General features: G+C 43.2%; 2 protein-coding genes and 1 long non-coding RNA gene across 7 annotated transcripts; 2 read left to right on the forward strand and 1 right to left on the reverse strand.

Moving 5' to 3' along the window:
* The first annotated feature begins 255 nt into the window (after positions 1-255).
* LOC118374903 (RUN domain-containing protein 3A-like) lies at positions 256-14,772 on the forward strand. The gene is made up of 11 exons (XM_052519250.1): positions 256-553; positions 9,533-9,648; positions 9,952-10,085; positions 10,252-10,337; positions 10,441-10,530; positions 10,620-10,700; positions 10,812-10,977; positions 12,300-12,457; positions 12,595-12,714; positions 13,164-13,255; positions 13,564-14,772. The coding sequence occupies exons 1-11, from the start codon at positions 447-449 to the stop codon at positions 13,704-13,706; spliced, it is 1,293 nt and encodes a 430-aa protein (XP_052375210.1). The 5' UTR covers positions 256-446; the 3' UTR covers positions 13,707-14,772.
* On the reverse strand, positions 2,145-6,466 carry LOC127930083 (uncharacterized). The gene is made up of 2 exons (XR_008136667.1): positions 6,270-6,466; positions 2,145-5,551 (listed from the first exon to the last, which is right to left on the reverse strand). It is a non-coding gene; the product is annotated as an uncharacterized LOC127930083 (long non-coding RNA).
* Positions 14,773-14,866: 94 nt separating the features above from the next.
* On the forward strand, positions 14,867-20,666 carry LOC118377366 (glycoprotein-N-acetylgalactosamine 3-beta-galactosyltransferase 1-like). Of its 5 annotated transcripts, none has more exons than XM_052519252.1 (5): positions 14,877-15,274; positions 16,392-16,569; positions 16,861-17,143; positions 19,351-19,675; positions 19,783-20,666. In XM_052519252.1, exons 1-5 carry the CDS (start codon positions 15,056-15,058, stop codon positions 19,921-19,923), a joined length of 1,146 nt encoding a protein of 381 aa, XP_052375212.1. In that variant the 5' UTR covers positions 14,877-15,055; the 3' UTR covers positions 19,924-20,666. The 5 variants fall into 5 exon arrangements, with proteins under 5 accessions (XP_052375213.1, XP_052375212.1, XP_052375211.1 ...); XM_052519251.1 differs by having other exon boundaries at positions 14,886-15,274; positions 19,261-19,675; positions 19,783-20,663; XM_052519255.1 differs by having other exon boundaries at positions 14,922-15,310; positions 19,261-19,675; positions 19,783-20,664.
* Positions 20,667-21,740: the final 1,074 nt, after the last annotated feature.

A 21,740-nucleotide genomic window follows, 5' to 3' on the forward strand; every position in this document is an offset into this window, starting at 1 on the left:
TACAGCACAACATATACAATTAAGTAGACTACATTTGCATTTATTTCATGCCAATTTCTAATTGTTTTATTACATATTATCTGTAGATATGTTGTGGCGCAACTAAATAATATCCTATATAGTCAGTCATCATTTTCTATAGTATTATAAAACCAAAGCACATTATGATAAAATGTGGGATTATTAAATGATGGGATATTTTATATAGGCTAAATCAACATATGTGCATTGGGTATCTTGGTGCAGAGGGTATTTTAATTACACTGTTTATTCACCCTGCCCAACTCGACCCTGCACAACTCCATCGTTGTGCGTCAACGTAGAGCCCACTAATTAAGCATCAGCTTCTCGCGGAGAACTGAGAACACCGTAATATATGGCATAGGCCTGCGGAGGGAGGGGTCTTGGTGGTGCTGGGTTACCGGAAGGCTCCGTACCGCGGCTGAATGGAATCCGGCTGTGTCCGAAAAGCAATGGCTATGGGTTTGACATCGAAAAAGGCATCTTCTCGGAGCGTCGGCGTGGAGCGAAAAAATCTCATCACCGTATGCAGGTAAACACAAGGGAGCAGATGTTTCGTGTGGTTGGCAGGTCATGTTAACCACACATATTAGTTAATGCATGCATGGAAATAAATGTGTAATGGCTTAGGCTACAATGTATTAAGCGTTGTTCCAAATCATATATTCTCATAAGAAAACGAAAAGAAAAACAAAAGGCAACATATTCCACAGCTATGGGCACTGTGGTCGCCTATACATTAGGCTACTTGGGGAATTTAAATGGATAAACGTTTGATGTTTTTTAAAATATTGGTAAATAACGGCGAGAGAGAATCAGATCGCCTAACAAATAAACAGCCACATATGCGGTTTCACCTTGGTGGACACCCGGCTGTCTCCGCCGCTATGTCGGCCTATTTGAAAGGAAAGAGGATTAAATGGGGTGTGTGAGGCCTATGTTTGAGAGGGCATTGGTCCACCAGAATTCCCCAGGTCGGTGATGTGGCAATGACGACAACCTTCTTGGAACGAGGACATTATTTACCGCTTATAGAAATGCTGCTCCAAGATGATGACATCACAGTGAAATTGGATGTTTATTATGGTCATTGAATGCTACTGTGCTGTACTCATTATGTACTAATTTCACCCCGTGGCCTGAGAGAGCTCTCAGAAAAAAAGTATAGACCTACAACAGTTTTGCCAGCTCATCTATACCAGAGTAACTGATACATACAGCTGATACTGCTGATAATATAATTGCATAGCAGTCATACCCCTGTGTCTGGTTGTCATGGGAATGCTATTTGATAACTTGGTGAAGGAGAAGTTATGTTTTACCCAATGTAGGCTAATGTATCATCAGTGCTCTATCCTAGAATATTCCTATTTGTAAAGGCATAATTAATGTGAATACTTCATGATGATAAACATTTGTTATGTAAATAAATATAATACTATATTAAATTGTATATATATATTCACAATTATTTTAAGAGTGCATATGTGTTTTTGCAAAATACCCAATGTGTCTTATCTCTGTGTCCTTATGCATCTATACTGTAAGCTAACTCTTCACTGTGTGTCCTCATCTCCGTCTGACTCATCATTGGTTATATCCCTGTCTTCATATAAGGAGCTCCAGTAGGAACAGCAACTGGATTGTTGCCTCAGAAACGTGTGGGTCTGTGGCCTGCAGCTTGTATGTTAGCAATGTGAATATATTATCTGTGGGCACCCTCATGATGAGCCGTGAACCTATCAGACGAGTCTTGTGTGTGTGTGTGCTGTCACTCTGAGCGGCCAGGAGACCCATTGTCTTGCTGTCAGGGACACAACATTTTATCTCCTGAGGGAGGCATTGTTCTACAGAGGACCAACGGGAGTGACATCACTCAAGCTCCTGGTGCTCTCACTAAATGATTTCTAGACAAAGAAATTAGCAGAAAATTAGTTACGCATTCTATGTGTTGTGTTGGTAGGCTTATATGGTTCATGACATTATTACTAATCATGGATATCTTGTCATCCTTCCAATCCGATGACATTGACATTGGCCACATCCTCATGATATGACATGTTGAGTTTAGTGTTTATTTGCTGCTTGGATAGAAGAATAAAGAGACAAATGAACTCCAGTAACACGATCAAGCACTTTTTTATTACAGCACCTCTCTGTCAAGGGTTCTGTCTGCATTTAGTGGAACATAGTGTAATAGAACACATAGAACAGACATGGATCATGACCAAAAATAATGTTTTCAAAGACACAGACTTCAGACTCCAGGAAGGATTAGCGAGAGAACAAAGAGACATTTGTTGCAGTTCGGTCATTTTTCAGACACTGACCGTGCCAAGGACATTTAATCCAAGACATTTAAAGACACAGGCACAGGACACAAAACAAAACAAAAAATGTTCACAACAGTTTTTCATCAGTAATGCTAATCATACAGTTGTCTCCACTGGGAAAGACATTAATTACTTTTCAATGAGAGCTATGAATTAAGTTTAATGCAAGGGTAGTACATGTATTCCCCAGGCTGAGAATATCTGAAAGCATCTGTGTCGATGTCAAGTCTACCTTTTGTATTGTGCAGTCTAAGATGGGCTGTAAGTCATAGAGGCCTCTTTTCCTGCCAGACAGACGTGTATAATACTTCCATGTGTCAGCCAATGACAGCCCTTGTCCCAGGTGGTGTTCAAGTTGACAAAGGTTGTGAATGTTTGTCACCTCAGAAACTCTGGCTGTGCATAGAGTCAGGCTGATGTTGTGTGTGTCTCATTGTGTAGGCAGAGCTACCAGCAGGGCAGAGCAGGGCAGCCTTGGGGCAAAGAATAGAGGGTGGATCTGTGCTCCAGACTAATGCCAAGAGTAATGGAGGGAGTCATGAAAAAGGTTTGACTGATATGGACACAGTTATCTTCAGATCATTAGCCATCCCTCCCAACGAAGCCCAAATTAGTGTTCAGTTAGCACACCAGTCCAAGCATGATCCTTCTTCTAACACGAGTGTACATGTATATATTTTCAATTTGAATACAAAACATTTCCTCCATTATCACAACACACACATTTACCAGACATCGACACACACAGATGAACATGTTTGGATTTCCTATTTTTCATTTTTTGGAAGTAAATCCTTGTCTTGAGGCCTATTTGTGAATGTTCTATTATCATACAGAGTTGTTCTTGATGACTGAATTTGAATCTGTTTACTGTGTCATTGACCCTTGGTGAAATGCTGGACCCAGTGCTTCATCCCCATGTCAATTTGTCATCAGGGATCATAATGGATTTTGCCAAAGTGGCATCACACTCTCATTCAAAGCTCTTCCTCCAAGTCATTAACATGGTTGTTGTAGTGCTATACTGATATAGTAGGGTTCAGTAATACTAGTAGACCTACTCTGTGATGGCCCTGTTTTCGACACCAAAGCCAAGATATAGTGACTTCTAAAATGCAGTGATCTGATGTGTCAAAGTGAGCTCCCCATTACATCATGTTTCATCGACTCAACTTATTTTGATGACAGAGATTTCCATGCACAGCAATAGACAGTACAGTGACGGAAGTCTGGAAATACTCTCAACATCACAGGGAACTATTGTTGCTTCCCTGGGTCAAAGGTCTTAGGTCAATAGTTAAGTCAGCAGAGGTCATAGATATACAGTATGGTCCAGCTGGTAGTCTCCAAGTGGAAAAGTCTCATGTATTCATGGACTAATTTGATGTGTGTTTGAAAATGACTGAAGAAATCTCAGTTGGAACTTGGCACCATCAACTTTTCAAGTCCTGAGAAAAAAATAACTTTTGAAGGAGATACCGCACATGCCTTAAGCTGGCTTTCATTTAAAAGTGTTTACCATGGCCAGAATAAGAATAAAATGTCAAGAATAAAATAAAAGTCTTACATAACAGTATAGCTGTTGCTATGTGCTACATATGTTTTTAAAACATGGCGGGACCAGAGTGTCATCTGTACTTGGTTCATCTGAGAGAAACAGACTGTACCAATAGCTGCTATTTTACCTTATTGAAAAGAGGCCAAACCAGGAGAAACAGCTATCACTAGGGAATCTTGTTACAGGCCAGTTGATATATTACTTTGTTGCATATTCTCTCCTAAGAGCTCTCATGACGAGGTCCATGACTGGATGAACACTGTTGGTGCCAACACGTTGAACCTAAGAAAACAACATAAATAAGATAGTTAAAGATTTGGAGGTCCTACCCTAATGCACCCGTGCTCCCTGTAAATAAAAGTGGATGAGATGAGAAGGAAGAGCAAATCATCTTTTGAATGTTGAAGCCTTCAATTGTTTTGGGTGTGGCTGGGGAGAATGGGCCATTACTGTCTCTGTTGCAATATCCTGAGGAGGACATATAGAGTGGAACCAGCTGCACAATGATTGTAAAGTACTTTGAAACTTGAATGTGGCTTCTGTGAGGGACTACACAGTATGGTTCTTCACTCTGAGTGTGTCCTTTCTTGTGTTAAACAATGGTAAAGCACCACAAATGGTCCCACTCTTCACCTCTCTCTCTCTCTCTCTCTCTCTCTCTCTCAGCCTCTCTCTCTCTCTCTCTCTCTCAGCCTCTCTCTGTCTCTCTCTGTCTCTCTCTCTCTCTCTCTCTCTCTCTCTCTCAGCCTCTCTCTCTCTCAGCCTCAGGGTTCCACTGCTCTACTTTTTTCCTCATAGAAACCCTTCTCATCCACTCAGAAGTTGCTGTCCCATTGTTCATTGTGCACATTAAAGCAGCACTCGGAGCCTGCCATGCTAGAATAACAAATTATCATTGTAATATTGGTGTTCTTTTCAGCCTGATTTATCCTCTTGTTTCCCTCTTGTTTTCACATATTTCTAGCATATTATTGCACAAATTATCTCTGCCTTACTAAACATAAGCAAGGTTCATTGGCAGTGCAATGTGAACGTTACCAGCAGGACCAAACACTTAACATTACAGTGTATATATACACTATTATACAAGTTCAGATATCACTTGAACCTTTCCCCACCTATTTCCTCTCCTATTACCATATCTACTGTCTGTGACATACTATACCCTTCATATCACATCCCCTCATCATGTTCATTATAATGAATTATGCCTTCAGTTCTTCCCAGCCCAGCACCTCTATTTTTCTACTCCTCCAAATGCACATACACTGGCCATGAGACACCCTGCCTGGTTCCTCATTCCCTTCACATTCACTTCACTGAGATGTGAGGCACACCCTTCCAGCTATCGATATTGCCTGATGTGACACATTATTTTGGTCATAACGTTTGTAATCTCTCCGTCAGAGCAAATAAGTCAACTAATATCTCCTCCCATGATATTGCATGGCGCATAGACACAGGGCTTGCATCTCCTCCCTTGGCTGAGCTCATCTCCCCTATGGGAGGGATCCTCCAGGTGCACGCACACCCAGTAGAGAATCTGAAACACACCATCAGACAGACAGTGTTCACTTCACATGGCCGTGGCCAGGGAGGAATCCTCCAGTGTCAGCTGATCCTGCTGGTTAGGCCAAGACTGGAGAGAGGAGAGGAGAGGGGAGGGGAGGGGGGCGATGAGGGAGAGAGTCAGACAAAGTGGGGAAGAGTTAAAATTGTGATTGAGAGCTGTCCCTAATTTGTACAAATTAGAGTACCCTGATTCTAAATTGTATTGTAAATTAAGCACAACTGAATGTAAGTACAGTAGGAAAGGTAGCAAAAAGAACAGGAGGACTTTTGAAGAGAGCTGAGAGTGGGTTTGGCTGGGATCCAAGAGGAGTGAGAGGGGGCACAAAAGATGTTTGTTTTAAGTCAGGCAGTTGTTTTTCAGTGACAAATTGTACCAAGTGTATCTTGCTGTGGCACTCAATCCATTAGCATTTAAATCCTACCAGTTATTACTGCTCTAACTCCCCTTCATATCGAGAGACTATCAATTTCTAATCATTCAACCACAGTATTAGATTCTGATGTTGTAATCACAAACTGATTTTACTGATAATCAGAGATGACCATCTTGCTAACTACGGATTTCCTTGACATATCAGGACTGCAGAAATACCTAAAGTGCCTAATTGTCATAGAATATTGCAACAATGTAGCAGGCCAAATGTTCTCAAAGTTTTGTTCTCTAGGCAACTGAATAGTGTGTCCAACAATAACATGTACAACAGACATTGACTTCTGCACAACACATAACTCACCTAAAATCATGGGTAGAGTAGAACACATCTAAGAATTCTAAAACCACTGACCTGTTTCCTCGATAAAATCCTGTTTGATCAAAACAGTAAAATGGTCCAAAGCAAAATAAACCAGTGTTTTAGAAGTCAGTTTAGATACAGTCTGTGTAGATGTTGCGGTGATGTCCTTATGTCCCCTGTGATGTTGTATGTTGTCTTTACATTTTGTTGAGTTAGCCACCAGTCCATCCACCCAATGATGTCCCCTCTCATCTAGAGGGTCTTGCGTTTGGCGAAAAATGCTTTTCGAAACGAGGTGGTGGTGGTGCCCCTGCTGAAGGAGGCATTGCCCATAGTGAGCTTGGTCTTGGCACTGGCGATGGTGGAGGCGCCCAGAGAAGTGGTTTTCTTGCCCCTGGTGATAGACGAGTTGCCCACAGTGAGCTTGGTCTTGCCCCTCTTGATAGTGGTGTTTCCCAGGGAGAGGGCCGTCTTCCCCTCGGTGATGCTGGTGTTGCCCATTGAGAAGAAGGTTGAATTCCTGACCCTGCTGAGGTGGTGGATTTTGGGGTTCACTCGGCGCGACACATTGCACGCTCATGCAGCACACCCCGCTCAGTAAAGCTTGGGTGTGATAGTAACAGTAACGAGAGTCCAGAGTAGACCAGAATGCTAAGCGTGGATAGTGCTACCCCCGTGTCACATAATGCCTTCGTTGAGCTTATAGACGTGGGCTCTGGAAGGCCACATACCACCCATGTGTCCCTGTGATTGGACAGAGGCAGCCGTAGGTGGCTGTAGCCTATCTGAGGGCTTGGTACAGTGGAACGATTGTCCCATCACCACCACGATGCGGCTGAAGGAGACATTGTTGCCCAGAGGACAATATGTGGTGACATCACTTGATCCTGCGGCATTGTTGCCTATATCCCCTGATTGTAAGTCCTTAGTTCTGTGTGAAGCTGTATAGAACATGTGCATCATGAAACATATCATGTGAGACATTATTATAAAGGCAAGGATGTTGACGTAAGTTCATGTTCATCAATGACCTATGACCTCTCGTCTCAAATGTGCAATGTGGCTTCAGTCTCCAATATGGGTGTGGCTCTTAGGATTTTCCCAAGTGTCTGTGTCCATAAAATAGTTTATTCCATTTAGAGATGATCAGATAATCTTCTATTGCATTTGTCTATGGTCCTTGTCCTTTAGTATGAAAATAATTCATTATTCCACTTCAGGACAGTACATACCATTTGTTTCCTACTAATTGTATGTTATATAATAAGTCAAATTTGCAAACAAACAAAATCAAGTCAAACCGTGTTGAAGCAGTTATTTTATAAGCACCAGGTTACATCAATCAATCAGTTATGACAGACACATTTCCATCAGGTTACATCAATCAGTTATGACAGACACATTTCCATCAGGTTACATCAATCAATCAGTTATGACAGACACATTTCCATCAGGTTACATCAATCAGTTATGACAGACACATTTCCCAGTTTAAGACCGTCCTTTATAAACTGAACATAGCATAGTTATTGTAATGCGTTCAACCTTGAAACAGACCAATTTAATCAGCATGCAATTGTTGTTTTATAACAAATGGGGACATTTAAACTGTATTTTTGCTTCAGAGAATTACCGTTGAGGTTCTCTGTTGAACAGCACACTGATGATGACACATGCTCTGTCCAGTGTCTCCACATACACCACACACAGCTGTGTCCTCCTGCCTCCCTCCCTGCCAACACACCACCAACCTCATCTCCTCTGTCACACATCTGAATATCTGATTTCAAGCCTGTTAGATCCGTAACACATCCGAACAATACTCTCATCATGTGGGATTCATTTTGAAAGACATGCTCAATGTTTTTCTTCGAAAACATGAATGCTTCATTGACACTGGAGCTGCAGAATGCTGCACATTGATCAGACACATGGAATAATTGATTACAAATGGACATGATTTAAGCTACTACTGACCTGCTGAAACTGAGCAGATAAAAGTCCTCTGTTTTGAGTGAAACCGTATGCAAGAATCACAGGTGGAAATCCCAGTAGATGTTCCGTGTAGTTTGTCTGCCCCTAGTGAGGCTGGATTTGACCACAGACACAGACTTCTCTCCATGGGTGAAGGTGAGAGTGGTCAGAGAGCTGGTGGTCTGGTCTCGTGTCACGGAGGTCTTTCCCATGGTCACAGTGATCTTTCCCAGGGTAGCGGTGGTTCTGCTCCACGAGACAGAGGACTTGCCCCAGGAGATGGCGTACTTAGTCTTCAGAATCAAGATCCTGCCCTTAGTGAAGCTAGTCTTTCTGGACAGGAAGGTGACTTTCCACTCCTCCTCTTCAGTCAAGTCTTTTTTTGACGTCCTGGTTGCTTTGGGAGTCTTGGACGTGGCGTCTGAGCTCCTGTCCATTTATTCTAGGTGGTCCTGCGCTTTGGCATCAGAGCCTTCCGGAAGGAGGTGGTGGTGGTTCCCCTGGTGAAACTAGCTCCGCCAAGAGCTACTGTGGTCTTCTCCCTACTGATGGTGGAGTCCCCCATGGAGGTGGTGGTTACTCCTCTGGAGACGGAGGTGTTGCCCATCGCGACCGTGGTCTTGCCCCTGGCTATGGAAGTTTTGCCCACTGCCAGGGCAGTCTTGCCCTCCGTGATGCTAGTGTTTCCCATGGAACAAGAGGCAGTCAGCCCTAGTCTGTGCCTGGACTCTCTCTTAGCTTACACTCAGCAGGCACAGCATAGCCTCTTGCGCTTAGCTCTCAGTGGGATGTGCAGTGAAATCTTGAGGTCATCAACCAAACTAAATCAGTGGCTACAGCTGTCCCAAATAGATCGGACCACCGTGTATAGAGAGAGGGGGGTCGTATTGGTCATACTCTGATGCCGGCTGGTTCCTTACAGGGATCAGACCAAGGGACGGACAGGACCTGGAAGCCCATACTGAACAAAGGCTGCCACGCCGACAACCGTGTCATCTGCCATTGGTTGGGACAAGGGGGTTAATTGTGTTGTTGTCACGGACCCTTTGCGGAGCATCTGAAGGGGGACATTGTGTTGCACACAAGACAATTGGGGGTGACCTCAGATGCATTCAATGGCATTGCTCCCAAAGAACTAATCTCAGCTATTGTTTAGCACAAGTCAAGTACAGTAGTACATTTGTCTCTGCCTGTCTGCTTCTACTGTTGTTTTTTACATGATTTCTTTACTTTCAACATTACTACTTGCATTTTTATTACATATATAATAGTTTTGCAAATACGTACGTAGTTATCTTGTTTGTTTCTCATTCCTCTGTCTCTCTTCTCCTCTCGTTTAGATTCTCGGTGAAGACACTCCTGGAAAAGTACACAGCCGAGCCCATCGATGACTCATCCGAGGAGTTTGTCAACTTCGCTGCAATCTTGGAACACATCCTCAGCCACCGCTTCAAAGGTAACATGGCAGGTACAGGACATGGAAGTGTCCATCAGTCTCTCGGTCTTCTAACTCAGGATACGGAAGCCTCAAGGCTTACCCTAGTTTCAAATGTTACTATTTACCCATTTACATAATGCATATGTCACACATATAATAGGCAAATGATTTTTACATGAGCTCATGGCATGTCCATCTATTTTGACTGAGTTAAAGTGTTGGATGCGAAGCCAATCTGCTGTGGTGCGTTGAGCGACAGGGACACTGTGTGGGCCGTTGTAGGAGATGAGAGTCATTGTCAGTGTTTTATCTGTGGACCAGGTCCAGGAAGCTGGTTCATCTCAGATGGCCAGCGAAGTTTCTGGGACTACATCCGGCTGGCATGCAGCAAGGTGCAGAACAACTGCATCGCCAGCATCGAAAACATTGAGAACATCAGCACCTCACGAGCCAAGGCAAGGCCTGGGATCGTGTGTGTGTGTGTGTGTGTGTGTGTGTGTGTGTGTGTGACCAGAGCTTCAGAGTAACAAATCCCTTAGCTGGCACTCACGCTCTCGTTCCCACTGACCCCGCCTTTCGATCTCTTTTTTTTTCTTTCTCTCCTTCCATTGTTTCCTGAAGGGTCGGGCATGGATCCGTGTGGCGCTGATGGAGAAGCGTCTGTCTGAGTATGTGGCCACAGCCCTGAGGGACACACGGACAACCAGGTCAGATATACCACAAAATAGTATCCCATCTAGCCTATTAACTACCAAGTTACCTTAGAAACAACATGCAAAACATGACTAATCATAAGGCTTTGCACTGCAGGAGGTTCTATGATGACGGAGCCATCATACTGAGAGAGGAGGCCACTGTTCTGACAGGCATGCTCATTGGCCTCAGTGCCATAGACTTCAGGTGAGGCAGCATTACTCAGGCCTGCAGAATCATAGCATTATGATTTGTTACATTGTTATCTTAAAGTTCACAATTCTTTCTCTGTCCAGTTTTTGCTTGAAGGGGGAGGCGCTGGATGGGAAGTCCCCTGCAGTGATTGACTTCACACCTTACCTGAAGTTCACTCAGAGGTGAGACAACCACATGCCCACTTCGTGAATATATGTCAGTAGCTTAGTCATACCCATAGATATGACTATAAGCAGTGTGTCACTCCCCTGCTATATGTCCCCTGCTTACAGCTATGACTACCTGAGTGATGAGGATGACCGGTGCAGTGTGGACAGCAGTGCCAGTGACGAAAGTGTCCCAGAACACCCTTACATCCCCCTGGTCACCGACGAGGAGAGCTGGAGGAACAAGTGTCGCAAGATGGAGCAGAGGTTTAAGATTGTGTACGCACAAAAGGTGACCTTTTGACCTCCTGATAACCTTACATTCCTAAAGACATGGGGCATAGAATCTCTTTCAGGTCTCCAGAGATGTTCCATCGGGATCAAGTCCAGGCTCTGGCTGGGCCACTCAAGGACATTTCAATACTTGTCCCCGAAGCCACTCCTGCGTTGTCTTGGCTGTGTGCTTAGGGTTGTTGTCCTGTTGGAAGGTGAACCTTCACCCCAGTCTGAGATCCTGAGTGCTCTGTAGCAGGTTTTCATCAAGGATCTCTCTGTACTTTGCTCCGTTCATCTTTCCCTCAATCCTGAGCAGTCTCCCTGTCCCTGCCTTTGAAAAACATCCCCACAGCAGGATGCTTCCAACACCATGCTTCACCATAGCGATGGTGCCAGGTAACGCTTGGCATTCAGGCCAAAGAGTTCAATCTTGGTTTCATCAGACCAGATAATCTTGTTTCTCATGGTCTGAGAGTCTTGAGGTGACTTTTGGCAAATTCCAAGTGGACTTTCATGTGCCTTTTACTGAGTGGTTTCCATCTGGCCACTCAACCATAAAGGCCTGATTGGTAAAGTGCTGCAGAGATGGTTCTCCTTCTGGAAGGTTTGCCTTCTGGAAGGTTCTCCTGTCTTCACAGAGGAACTCTAGAGCTCTGTCAGAGTGACCATCGGGTTCTTGGTCCCTCCATAACCAATGCCCTTCTCCCTCGATTGCTTAGTTTGGCCGGGCGGGCAGCTCAAGGAAGAGTCTTGGTGGTTCTAAACTTCTTCAATTTAAGAATGATGGAAGCCAATGTGTTTTTGGGGGCCTTTAATGCTGCAGACATTTTTTGGTACCCTTTCCCAGATCTGTGCCTCGACACAATCCTGTCTCGGAGCTCTACGGACAATTCCTTCGACCTCATGGATTGGTTTTTGCTCTGCACCGTCAACTGTGGGACCTTTATGTAGACAGGTGTGAGCCTTTCCAAATCATGTCCAATCAATTGAATTTACGACAGGTGGAAACCAATCAAGTTGTAGAAACATCTCAAGGTTGATCAATGGAAACATAATGCATCTGAGCTCAATTTCGATTTTCTTAGTAAAGAGTCTGAATATTTATGTAAATTGCCTAAATTTTCTAAAATGTGTCATTATGGTGTATTGTGTGTAGATTGATGAATTTATTTGATTTGAACCATTTTAGAATAAGGCTGTAAAAAAAATGTGGGAAAGGTCAAGGGGTCTGAATACTTTCCGAAGGCACTGTATATAGAGTAATAACTATGTACTTTTGGGGTATGCAGAACACAGTCTAACTGTGTGTCTGCGTCTGGGTCTGTGTCTGTGATGCAGGGCTACCTGGAGGAGCTGGTGCGTCTGCGGGAGTCCCAGCTGAAGAACGTGGAGACGGAGAACAAGAAGCTGAGTGCCAGGCTGGAGGAGCTCAGAGTCCAGAGCCTGCAGGAGAAGAAGGAGCTCGAGTCCATCATACTGGAGCTGCAGGCACAACTGTGAGAGCAGTATACAAATGCACACACACTGGTATACATGATGGAGACACATAGAACATCATAAACAGACACACACAAATGCAGTACATCACATATCAGATGGTGTTAAGAGTTAATCACAAGCGTGTTCCTTCCAGCACTGCCCTCATCCCCTGTGATTCCTCCCACCTGACTAAGGATCTGTCCATCCCTCTGGTCAACCAGTGGCCCTCCATACGAGGCTACAACAACCAGGGGGACGTCAAGCTCTTCCGCAGGTATATCTACTGAATGAGTGTGTGTATATGTGCATATGTGTGATTTTGTGATACTGTACATTTAAAGCTGCAATATGTCACTTTTTGGGCGACCCAACCAAATTCACATAGAAATGGGTGATATAGACATCTCATTCTCATTGAAAAGAAGTATAAGAAGTGTATATCTGTTCTATGTGTGGTATTTCTATGCTTCCCGTTCTTACGTTTCATTTTTGCATCTTTTACTTTCGGTTTTGTACAGCATTTTCAAACAGCTGGTTTTGGTTATGGAAAATATATTTCACAGCGGTTTGGATGGTACAATGATTCTCTACACTATACTTACTTGTTTTGTCAGAAACAAAAATTAGGCTAACTATTATAATTTTAGCAAACAGGAAATGTCGAAGCGATTTCTACACAGATGTTATTGTAACAGTATTTCATGATGTCACTCATCCCTTCAGGAGAAGCTTCCACAGTTTGGAGCAGCTCTCAGCTGACGTCAGTCTTAACTCTGATTCCCAGAAGACCGATGGGCAACAGAACGGAGATACAGGTTGGTGCTCAACAGATAAATGTATATTATACAAACACATTTGTAGACGCACAGCAATGCATACTGATGCTGCAGAAATATGTGAACTGAGTCACCCACTGTCATACATGCATCAACACAAAACCACACAGAAACAGAAACCCACTTAGAAGAATTGCATCCACATGTCCTCACAAGCGCACACATACAAAGGCATGTTTGAACAGTGTCTATGGTGTATTTTATGTGGGTGTTTAAGTTATGCTGATAGCCAAAGTGTGCTTTAGGGACAGAGTTTTATTGTGTTTTGTCTATTCTCTCCTCTGTAGGAAAAGACTACACCCCTTCTATGCTGGGTCTCTGTGGCTCTCTGGCCTCTCTCCCCAGCTGTAAGTCCATGTCCAGCCTCAAGTCCAGTGAGTGTCTGGTCAACATCAGCATGGAACCCAGCCCTGCACTCTCCCCCAGCTAGGGGGCGCCATGCCAACAGAGCTCTGTCTGCCCAGTGCAAAGCCAACAACACCCGCCTGCCTCAACCTGGAGACACTCAATAGATCTTGAACATCTACCTACCTACATACTGTCACTATTAACACAGTTACCAACAAAACCCTTTTTTCAACCAAACCCTTCTCCCACCAAATCCACCCACTGCTTCATGTCTGCAAAGATTAGAGGGAGAAAAGCTCTTCAATATTTCTGGATTTTTGTGTGGATTGAATTAAAGTTATAATGAAACTAAAAGGATCCTAGTTCGTCTGTGCCCCTCCTCACCCACACCCTCTCTCATATCCTCACACTGTCCATCCTGCTCTTTCACTGTTGTGTGTGTGTGAATTCCTATGTCAAAATGTTGGCCTGTATTTAATGCATTTTGGACACATCTAACTAGCGTAATTCAAAGATACAAAACTATCCAAAAGCATATTTATTTATCTATTTAAATTCTCCTCTCCTCTAGATCTCCTTATCCATTACTTTCTCTGCACCTGACCCATCTGGTCATTGTACTGTCTGTGTGTCAGTCTGTCCCAGCCCTGCCTCAGCCTATACTATCCTCTTGCCTGCCTGTCAAAATGACAGACAAACTGGAATGACGCACTTGCGATTAAGTCAGAACACTTGGAGGAGAAGTCTGAACTGAATTCTAACAAAAACATCAGCTATTCTTAGGTGTTTGTAAGTGGATGCAGGTTGAGTGTTGCTAACATAGTGGCTAGATGTGTATTTGATGCATGTGGCTGAATGATATTGGCATTGTTCCTCCATTGTACTGGGTTTTGGATGGCCTGAATCTCCAAATCACTGACCTGCTTGAGTAATCAGACATTACTGTTTCAGTATGTGTTCATGTGTGCAGCAATTGGTTACGTCTGTCTATCAACAGTTTTGTTGTCACTTTGCTTTTTAGATTTTGTTGATGAATCTGATTTTATAAATCAAGTGTTCTGTTATTTTTACACATGCATATTTGGTTATTTTTGTTCAATGACCAATGCTATTAGTTGCAATAAACTGCCTTATTTTTGTTACGTCAATCCCTTTTCAGTGAGTAATTTTTTTTCTCTGCAAGGGGCGTAAATGTTATTAAAGTATGTTTAGCCTGAACTACTCCACTGGTTTCAACAGTATACATCTGTAATACTCATGTTGATTTTCTACTTGATTAGTTGAGACAAGTATGTTTGTAAGCTATTGGGCCAGGAAAAAAGTAACTAATTTCAGTACATTGTGCTGCAAACCTGCAGGACCATCGCCCAGATTTTGCCCATTTGATATGATTAAATGCACAGAAATAGAATGGACAAATCATTGTCTTGAATGTGGATACCTTTCTATTCAATATATTTCTATGCATTTAATCCTGTACGAAAGGTGAAATCCAGATGGATAATTTTTGATAAACTGTGCTCTATGGCACCATCTAGTGGTCCATTTACTGTGTCCCCAAATCAATCAATTGGTGGGCAGTGCGTCTGCAGGGGTGGTGTCCAATTAACCGTCACATCAGGTCATTGTTCTGTTTCTGGAAGGCAGAGGGTTGGTATGTTTGATAGAACTTTGTAAAAACCAAATGTAAGATTTAGGATAGATTTGTAGGTCTATGCATATTGGTAATGGGACATTTAGATCACTAAAGTTCACATTTAGTTTAGAGTGATTAACACTGCTTAGCATAATTATATTTTCCCTTTCTGTAACACACATGACGTCCAGTGTTTGTGACACTCAAGGTGTGGGTTGATGGTCAATAGACTTATGTTCTGGATTATTCTCATATCTGTTGATAGTGGGTGATGCTAGACGATGTACAAGGACACACTTAATATTCACTGAAGTATTGTATTTATGACACTGTGACTCTGTAGCAGCTGACCAAGTCACTGCCTTCTGTTTTGACAAACTACAAGCTTCTTGGGCTGGTGTTTCCATAGCTTAATAAATCAGACTTTTATACCAAATCTTGGTATACAGTCTGAAGCAAAGCACTGCAGAATCGTGGTAATGTTCCTTACAAGCCAGAATGTTGAATAAAGTTACATTTGAACTTACTCTATTGGTTGTCTGTGCAGTTGGTCCTTCAGCTGTTGGAAATTTGAGAGAAAATATCCATCGGAAAGTATTGTTTACCCAGCTTTTTAGCGTACTGAAGTAGACATTTCTAGCACTTGGCACAAAACCATGTAAACACCTTGTATTATGTGTGCATGTACTTCCATCTCGTGTGGTCAGTCATGAGCAAACACATCTTGATTGCCACACACAGAGCCATGTTTTGAAGTCTGTTTAATACTTTCCTGTGGATATTTTGTCATATTCCGACTAGCTGAACGACCAACACCCAGGACAATCATCAGAGTACGTTCCAATATTTGTATTCAACATTCGTGACAGACGAGGGACGAGTTTTTTTTTCTGTGTGTGTGGTATTGCCTACACAATTGAAGGTCCACGTTTGTGACAAGAACATTTGGTACTGTCTGATTATTATATAAGGGCCAGTCTCCAAGATGTCAGTTAGACATTTTCTGTGCCGAATGTGTCTCCTTGTTGCAACTTCTTATAAACCAGATTGGTTTTTGATTGACTTAGTCTGTGAATGCTCTTTTTTGTCAACCTAGACATGACTTTTACTATATGATTTTGTCTTGTGCAGATGATTATGTCTAAGTCCACTTCAAAGCCTTCCAGGCTCTTGGATTTTATGTTCTGTGCTGGCTTTGTGTTGGGGTTCTGTCTCTGTTTCATGGCCATTGCTTACTACAAAGCATATCAGATCTCTCAGGAGACAGTGCCCTTGCCCTCATGGTCCAGCAGCAAAAATTACCCTTCAGGTAAATTGGAGCTACAGTATTTTTTTTACACCTCTCTGAATATCTCCAATACACTCAGCCACATGATCATCTTTCTCTCTCTCTCTCTCTCTCTCTCTCTCTCTCTCTCTCTCTCTCTCTCTCTCTCTCTCTCTCTCTCTCTCTCTCTCTCTGTCTCTCTGTCTCTCTCTGTCTCTGTCTCTGTCTCTCTCTGTCTCTCTCTCTCTCTGTCTCTCTCTGTCTCTCTCTCTGTCTCTCTCTCTCTCTCTCTCTCTCTCTCTCTGTCTCTCTCTCTCTCTCTCTCTCTCTCAGTGCACCACTCTGCTGTTGCCACTAATGCCTCAGTCCTCTCGCCTTTGCCCCCCACCCCCTCTTCGAGTCGACTGCTCTGCTGGGTGTTGACCTCACCCCAGACTCTGTGGACCAGAGCTAAACACATAGTGAACACCTGGGGGCCTCGCTGTGACACACTGCTCTTCATGAGCTCTAAGCTGGACCTCCTGTTCCCTGGGACCGTGCTGGCTCTGGCAACAGAGGAGGGACGGGCCAACTTGTACAATAAGACCATTGCCGCTTTCAACTTACTGCATGACGGGTAATGCTCCCACAACACCAGTATGTTCTCCGAATCTCTCTCACATTGATGGAGGACATGATTCTGGTGGTCTAGAATCCATGTGGTATAGGAGATCTACAGTGCATTTGGAAACTATTCAGACCTCTTCCATTTTTCCACATTTTGTTCTGTTACAGCTGTATTCTAAAATGTATACAATTAAATATACACACAATGTCCTATAATGACAAAGTAAAAACAGGTTTTTAGAAATGTTTGCAAATACCTTAAACTGAAACACCTTATTTATAAAAGTATTCAGACCCTATGCTATGAGACTTGAAATTGAGCTCAGGTGCATCCTGTTTCCATTGATTATCCTTGATGTTTCTTCAACTTGATTGGAGTCCACCTGTGGTAAATTCAATTGATTGGACATGATTTGGAAAGGCACACATCTGTCTATATAAGGTCCCACAGTTGACAGTGCATGTCAGAGCAAAACCAAGCTATGAGCTCGTAGGAATTGTCCGTAGAGCTCTGAGATAGGATTGTGTCGAGTCACAGATCTGGGAAAGGGTCACAACATTTCTGCAGCATTGAAGTTCCCCAAGAACACAGTGGCCTCCATCTTTCTTAAATTGAAGAAGTTTGTAACCACCAAGACACTCACTAGAGCTAGCCGTCTGGCCAAACTGAGCAATCGGGGGTGACCAAGAACCTGATGGTCACTCTGACAGAGCTCCAGAGTTCCTCTGTGGAGATGGTTCTCCTTCTGAAAGATTCTCCCATCTCTGCAGCACTCCACCAATCAGTTATTTACCGTAGATTGGCCAGACGGAAGCCACTCCTCAGTAAAAGACACATGACAGCCCGCTTGGAGTTTGCCAAAAGGCAGCTAAATGACTCTCAGACCATGAGAAACAAGATTCCCTGGTCTGATGAAACCAAGATTGAACTCTTTGTCCTGAATGCCAAGCGTCACGTCTGATGGAAGCATCATGCTGTGGGGATTTTTTTCAGTGGCAGGGACAGGGAGACGAGGCAGTATCGAGGGAAAGGAAAGATGAACGGTGCAAAGTACAGAGAGATCATTGATGTAAACTTGCTCCAGAGTGCTCAGGACCTCAGACTGGGGCAAAGGTTCACCTTCCAACAGGACAAAGACCCTGAGCACACAGCCAAGACAATGCAGGAGTGACTTCGGGACAGGTCTCAATGTGGCCTAGCCAGATCCCGGGCTTTAACCTGATCGAACATGAATATAGCTGTGCAGCGACGCTCCTCATTCAACTTGAGAGGATCTGCAGAGAAGAATGTGAGATACTCCCCAAAAACAGGTGTGCCAAGCTTGTAGCATCATACCCAAGAAGACTCGAGGTTGTAATTGCTGCCAAAGGTGCTTAAACAAAAGGTCTGAATACTTATATTGCAGTTTATATTTTATACATTTGCAAAAATGTATAAAGAACTGTTTTTGTATTGTGACAGAGTATTGTGTTTAGATTGATGAAGAAAATAAACTATTTAATCAATTTTAGAATAAGGCTGTAATGTAAGAAAAAGTGAAGGGGTCTGAATACTTTCCAAATGTATGTAGTGCAATGTGGATGGATGGGCTGATGACAGACTGTCAGTCAGGTGACCTATGTAAAGATGCTCTATTTTTGGTCACCCATCTACACACAATGTCACAAATTTGCTAACATTTCTGAAAATATTCTCGTTTACATGAGTATTCACACACCGGAGTCGATACATGTAAGAATCATATTTGGCAATGATTACAGCTGTGAGTGTTTCTGGGTAAGTCTCTAAGAACTTTGTACACCTGGATTGTACAATATTTGTTCATTATTATTTTTAAAGATATTTAAGTTTTGTTGATTGTTGATCATTGCTAGACAGCCATTATGAAGTCTTGTCATAGATTTCCCAAAAAATAATTCCACTTCGACATTATGAGGTGTTGTGTGTAAGTAAGCCAGTAACACACAATCTCAAATGAATCCATTTTAAATTCAGGCTGTAACACAACAAAATGTTGGAAAGGTCAAGGGTCTGAATGTGTTCTGAAGGCACTATTTGTATGTGCTGGTGAAGGAGACAAACTCTGCCTTCTGTCTTTGACCCCTCCTCTTTCCCTCCATTTCCAGTTACCTAGACAAGGCTGACTGGTTCCTCAAAGCTGACGATGACACCTATGTAATTGTGGAAAACTTGCGTCTGCTTCTGTCTCGGTACAGCCCAGACAAGCCTGTGTATCTGGGCAGACGTTTTCGCCGCTTTGTCCATCAAGGCTACATGAGTGGTGGTGCTGGCTATGTACTGAGCCGCGAGTCCGTGAGACGCTACGTCAGGGCCCTGCACCATGGAACCTGCACCCAGTCCACCTCTGCAGAGGACCTACTACTGGGCTTCTGCCTCCAGAAGCTGGGAGTCCCGGCAGGGGACTCTAGAGACCACCAACACAGGGAAACCTTCCACCCACTGTGGCTGGGTAAACTTCTCTGTACCGAAGACATACTGCCCAAATGGTTCCACCAGTACAACTATTACCCTTCCAAAGTGGTAAGTAGGTCTACACTCTCAGTAGAACACATATCAAATGACCTCCCTTCAGTGCCATTGAGCTTCCTGCTCATCTGTTTTTTCTTTTCTTTCTCCCTCTTTGTCAGGGTCCAGACTGTTGCTCCAATTCATCTGTATCCTTCCATTACGTTGAGCCAGTCAGAATGTACATGCTAGATTACTTCCTGTACCATCTCAGTCCAGTGGGGGGCCACAACCCAAAGCTCGGTGAGACCAGAGAGGAATAAGCAGAGACCCCTTTCTATGGATTTGACAGTGACATCCCTGATAATAAATAATAATATACATGCTCACACCGTAATTAATGATGTCATTCTCTTGTAAAGAGTTGTCTTGCAAACATTAAAACCAATGTTGTTACTAAACTCTTTAAGGTCCATGCTAGTTCAAACCAATTCATCATGATCTCGTCTGGATATTTGCCTAGTTACAGTATGTTGTCATACATTGAGTCAGTCATTAAAGTCATAGAGATCCTATTAAATACTATTCTAATTCCTAATTATATGGTTTAAATGCTGTCTTCCAGTGACATACTATATTAGCTGAGGTTCCAAATTGGTGGGTGCAATGTAATAAATAATGATTGAACCTCAAACCGGGACATTTGAACTGTATAAGAGGCCCCTTGGAGCAGATCACTGAAGTGTTACTGGCCATTTGATTTATGTTTTATTCTCCAACGCAGGTCTTTTGCGTCATATTGTTTCAGAATATATGTTAAGAGCTCTCATTTTCAATGTCTTCAGCAGCATCAGCTAACATAATTTGGTAGATCTATGGGCAAGCTGCAAGATCTGAACAGAACTCAACATTCTGGCTTGTATATTGGCCTTTTTAACACTCAAGTTGATCCAATATTGACAATGTCTTGATAAATTGTATACTAAACAAAAATATAGACGCAACATGTAAAGTGTTGGTCCCATGTTTCATTAGCTGAAATTAAAGATCCTAGCCATTTTCCATATGCACAAAACAGCTTCTCTCTCAAATGTTGTGCACAAATGTGTTTACGTCCCTGTTAGTGAATTTCTCCTTTTCCAAGATATGCCACACCTGTCAGGTGGATGATTAAACAACATGATCATTATACAGGTGCACCTTGTGCTGGGGACAATAAAATGGCATTCTAAAATGTGCAGTTTTGTCACACAACGCAATGCCACAGATGTCTCCAGTTTTGAGGGAGCGTGCAGTTGCCATGCTTACTGCAGGAATGTCCACCAGAACTGTGCCAGATAATTTAATGTTAACTTTACTATTATCCACCTCGACGTGGTCTTAGAGAATTTAGCAGTATGTCCAACCAGGCTTCACAACCGCAGACCACGTGTAACCACACCAACCCAGGACCTCCACATTCGTCTTCTTCACCTGTGGGCTCGTCTTAGACCAACCATTTCGGGAAGTTCATTTGCGTGCTCGTCGTCCACACCAGGGTCTTGACCTGATTGCAGTTCGGTTTCTTAACCAACTTCAGTTGATAAATGCTCACTTTCATGGCCACTGGCACACTGGAGAAGTGTGGTCTTTATGGATGAATCCCAGTTTCAATTGTACCGTGCAGACGGCGTGTATGGCGTTATGTGGGCGAACGGTTTGCTGATGTCTTTGTTGTGAACAGAGTACCCCATGGTGGGGTTATGGTATGGGAAGGCATAAGCTCAGGACAACGAACACATTTGCATTTTATCGATGGCAATTTGAATGCACAGAGATACTGTGACGAGATCCTGAGGCCCATTGTTGTGCTGTTCATCTGCTGCCACCACCACCACCTCATATTTCATCATGATAATGCATGGCCCTATGTCGCACACAATTCCTTTAAGATGAAACGGTCTCAGTTCTTCCATGGCCTGCATACTAACCAGACATGTCACCCATTGATCATGTTTGGTATGCTCTGGATTGACGTATACAGCAGTGTTCCAGTTCCCACCAATATCCAGAAACTTTGCACAGCCATTGCCAGCAGCATACCACCCTGCATACCACTGCTAGCTTGCTACTGAAGCTAAGCAGGTTTGGTCCTGGTTGG

The sequence above is a fragment of the Oncorhynchus keta genome, chromosome 5 (genome assembly GCF_023373465.1).
Source record: "Oncorhynchus keta strain PuntledgeMale-10-30-2019 chromosome 5, Oket_V2, whole genome shotgun sequence".
NCBI lineage: Eukaryota > Metazoa > Chordata > Actinopteri > Salmoniformes > Salmonidae > Oncorhynchus > Oncorhynchus keta.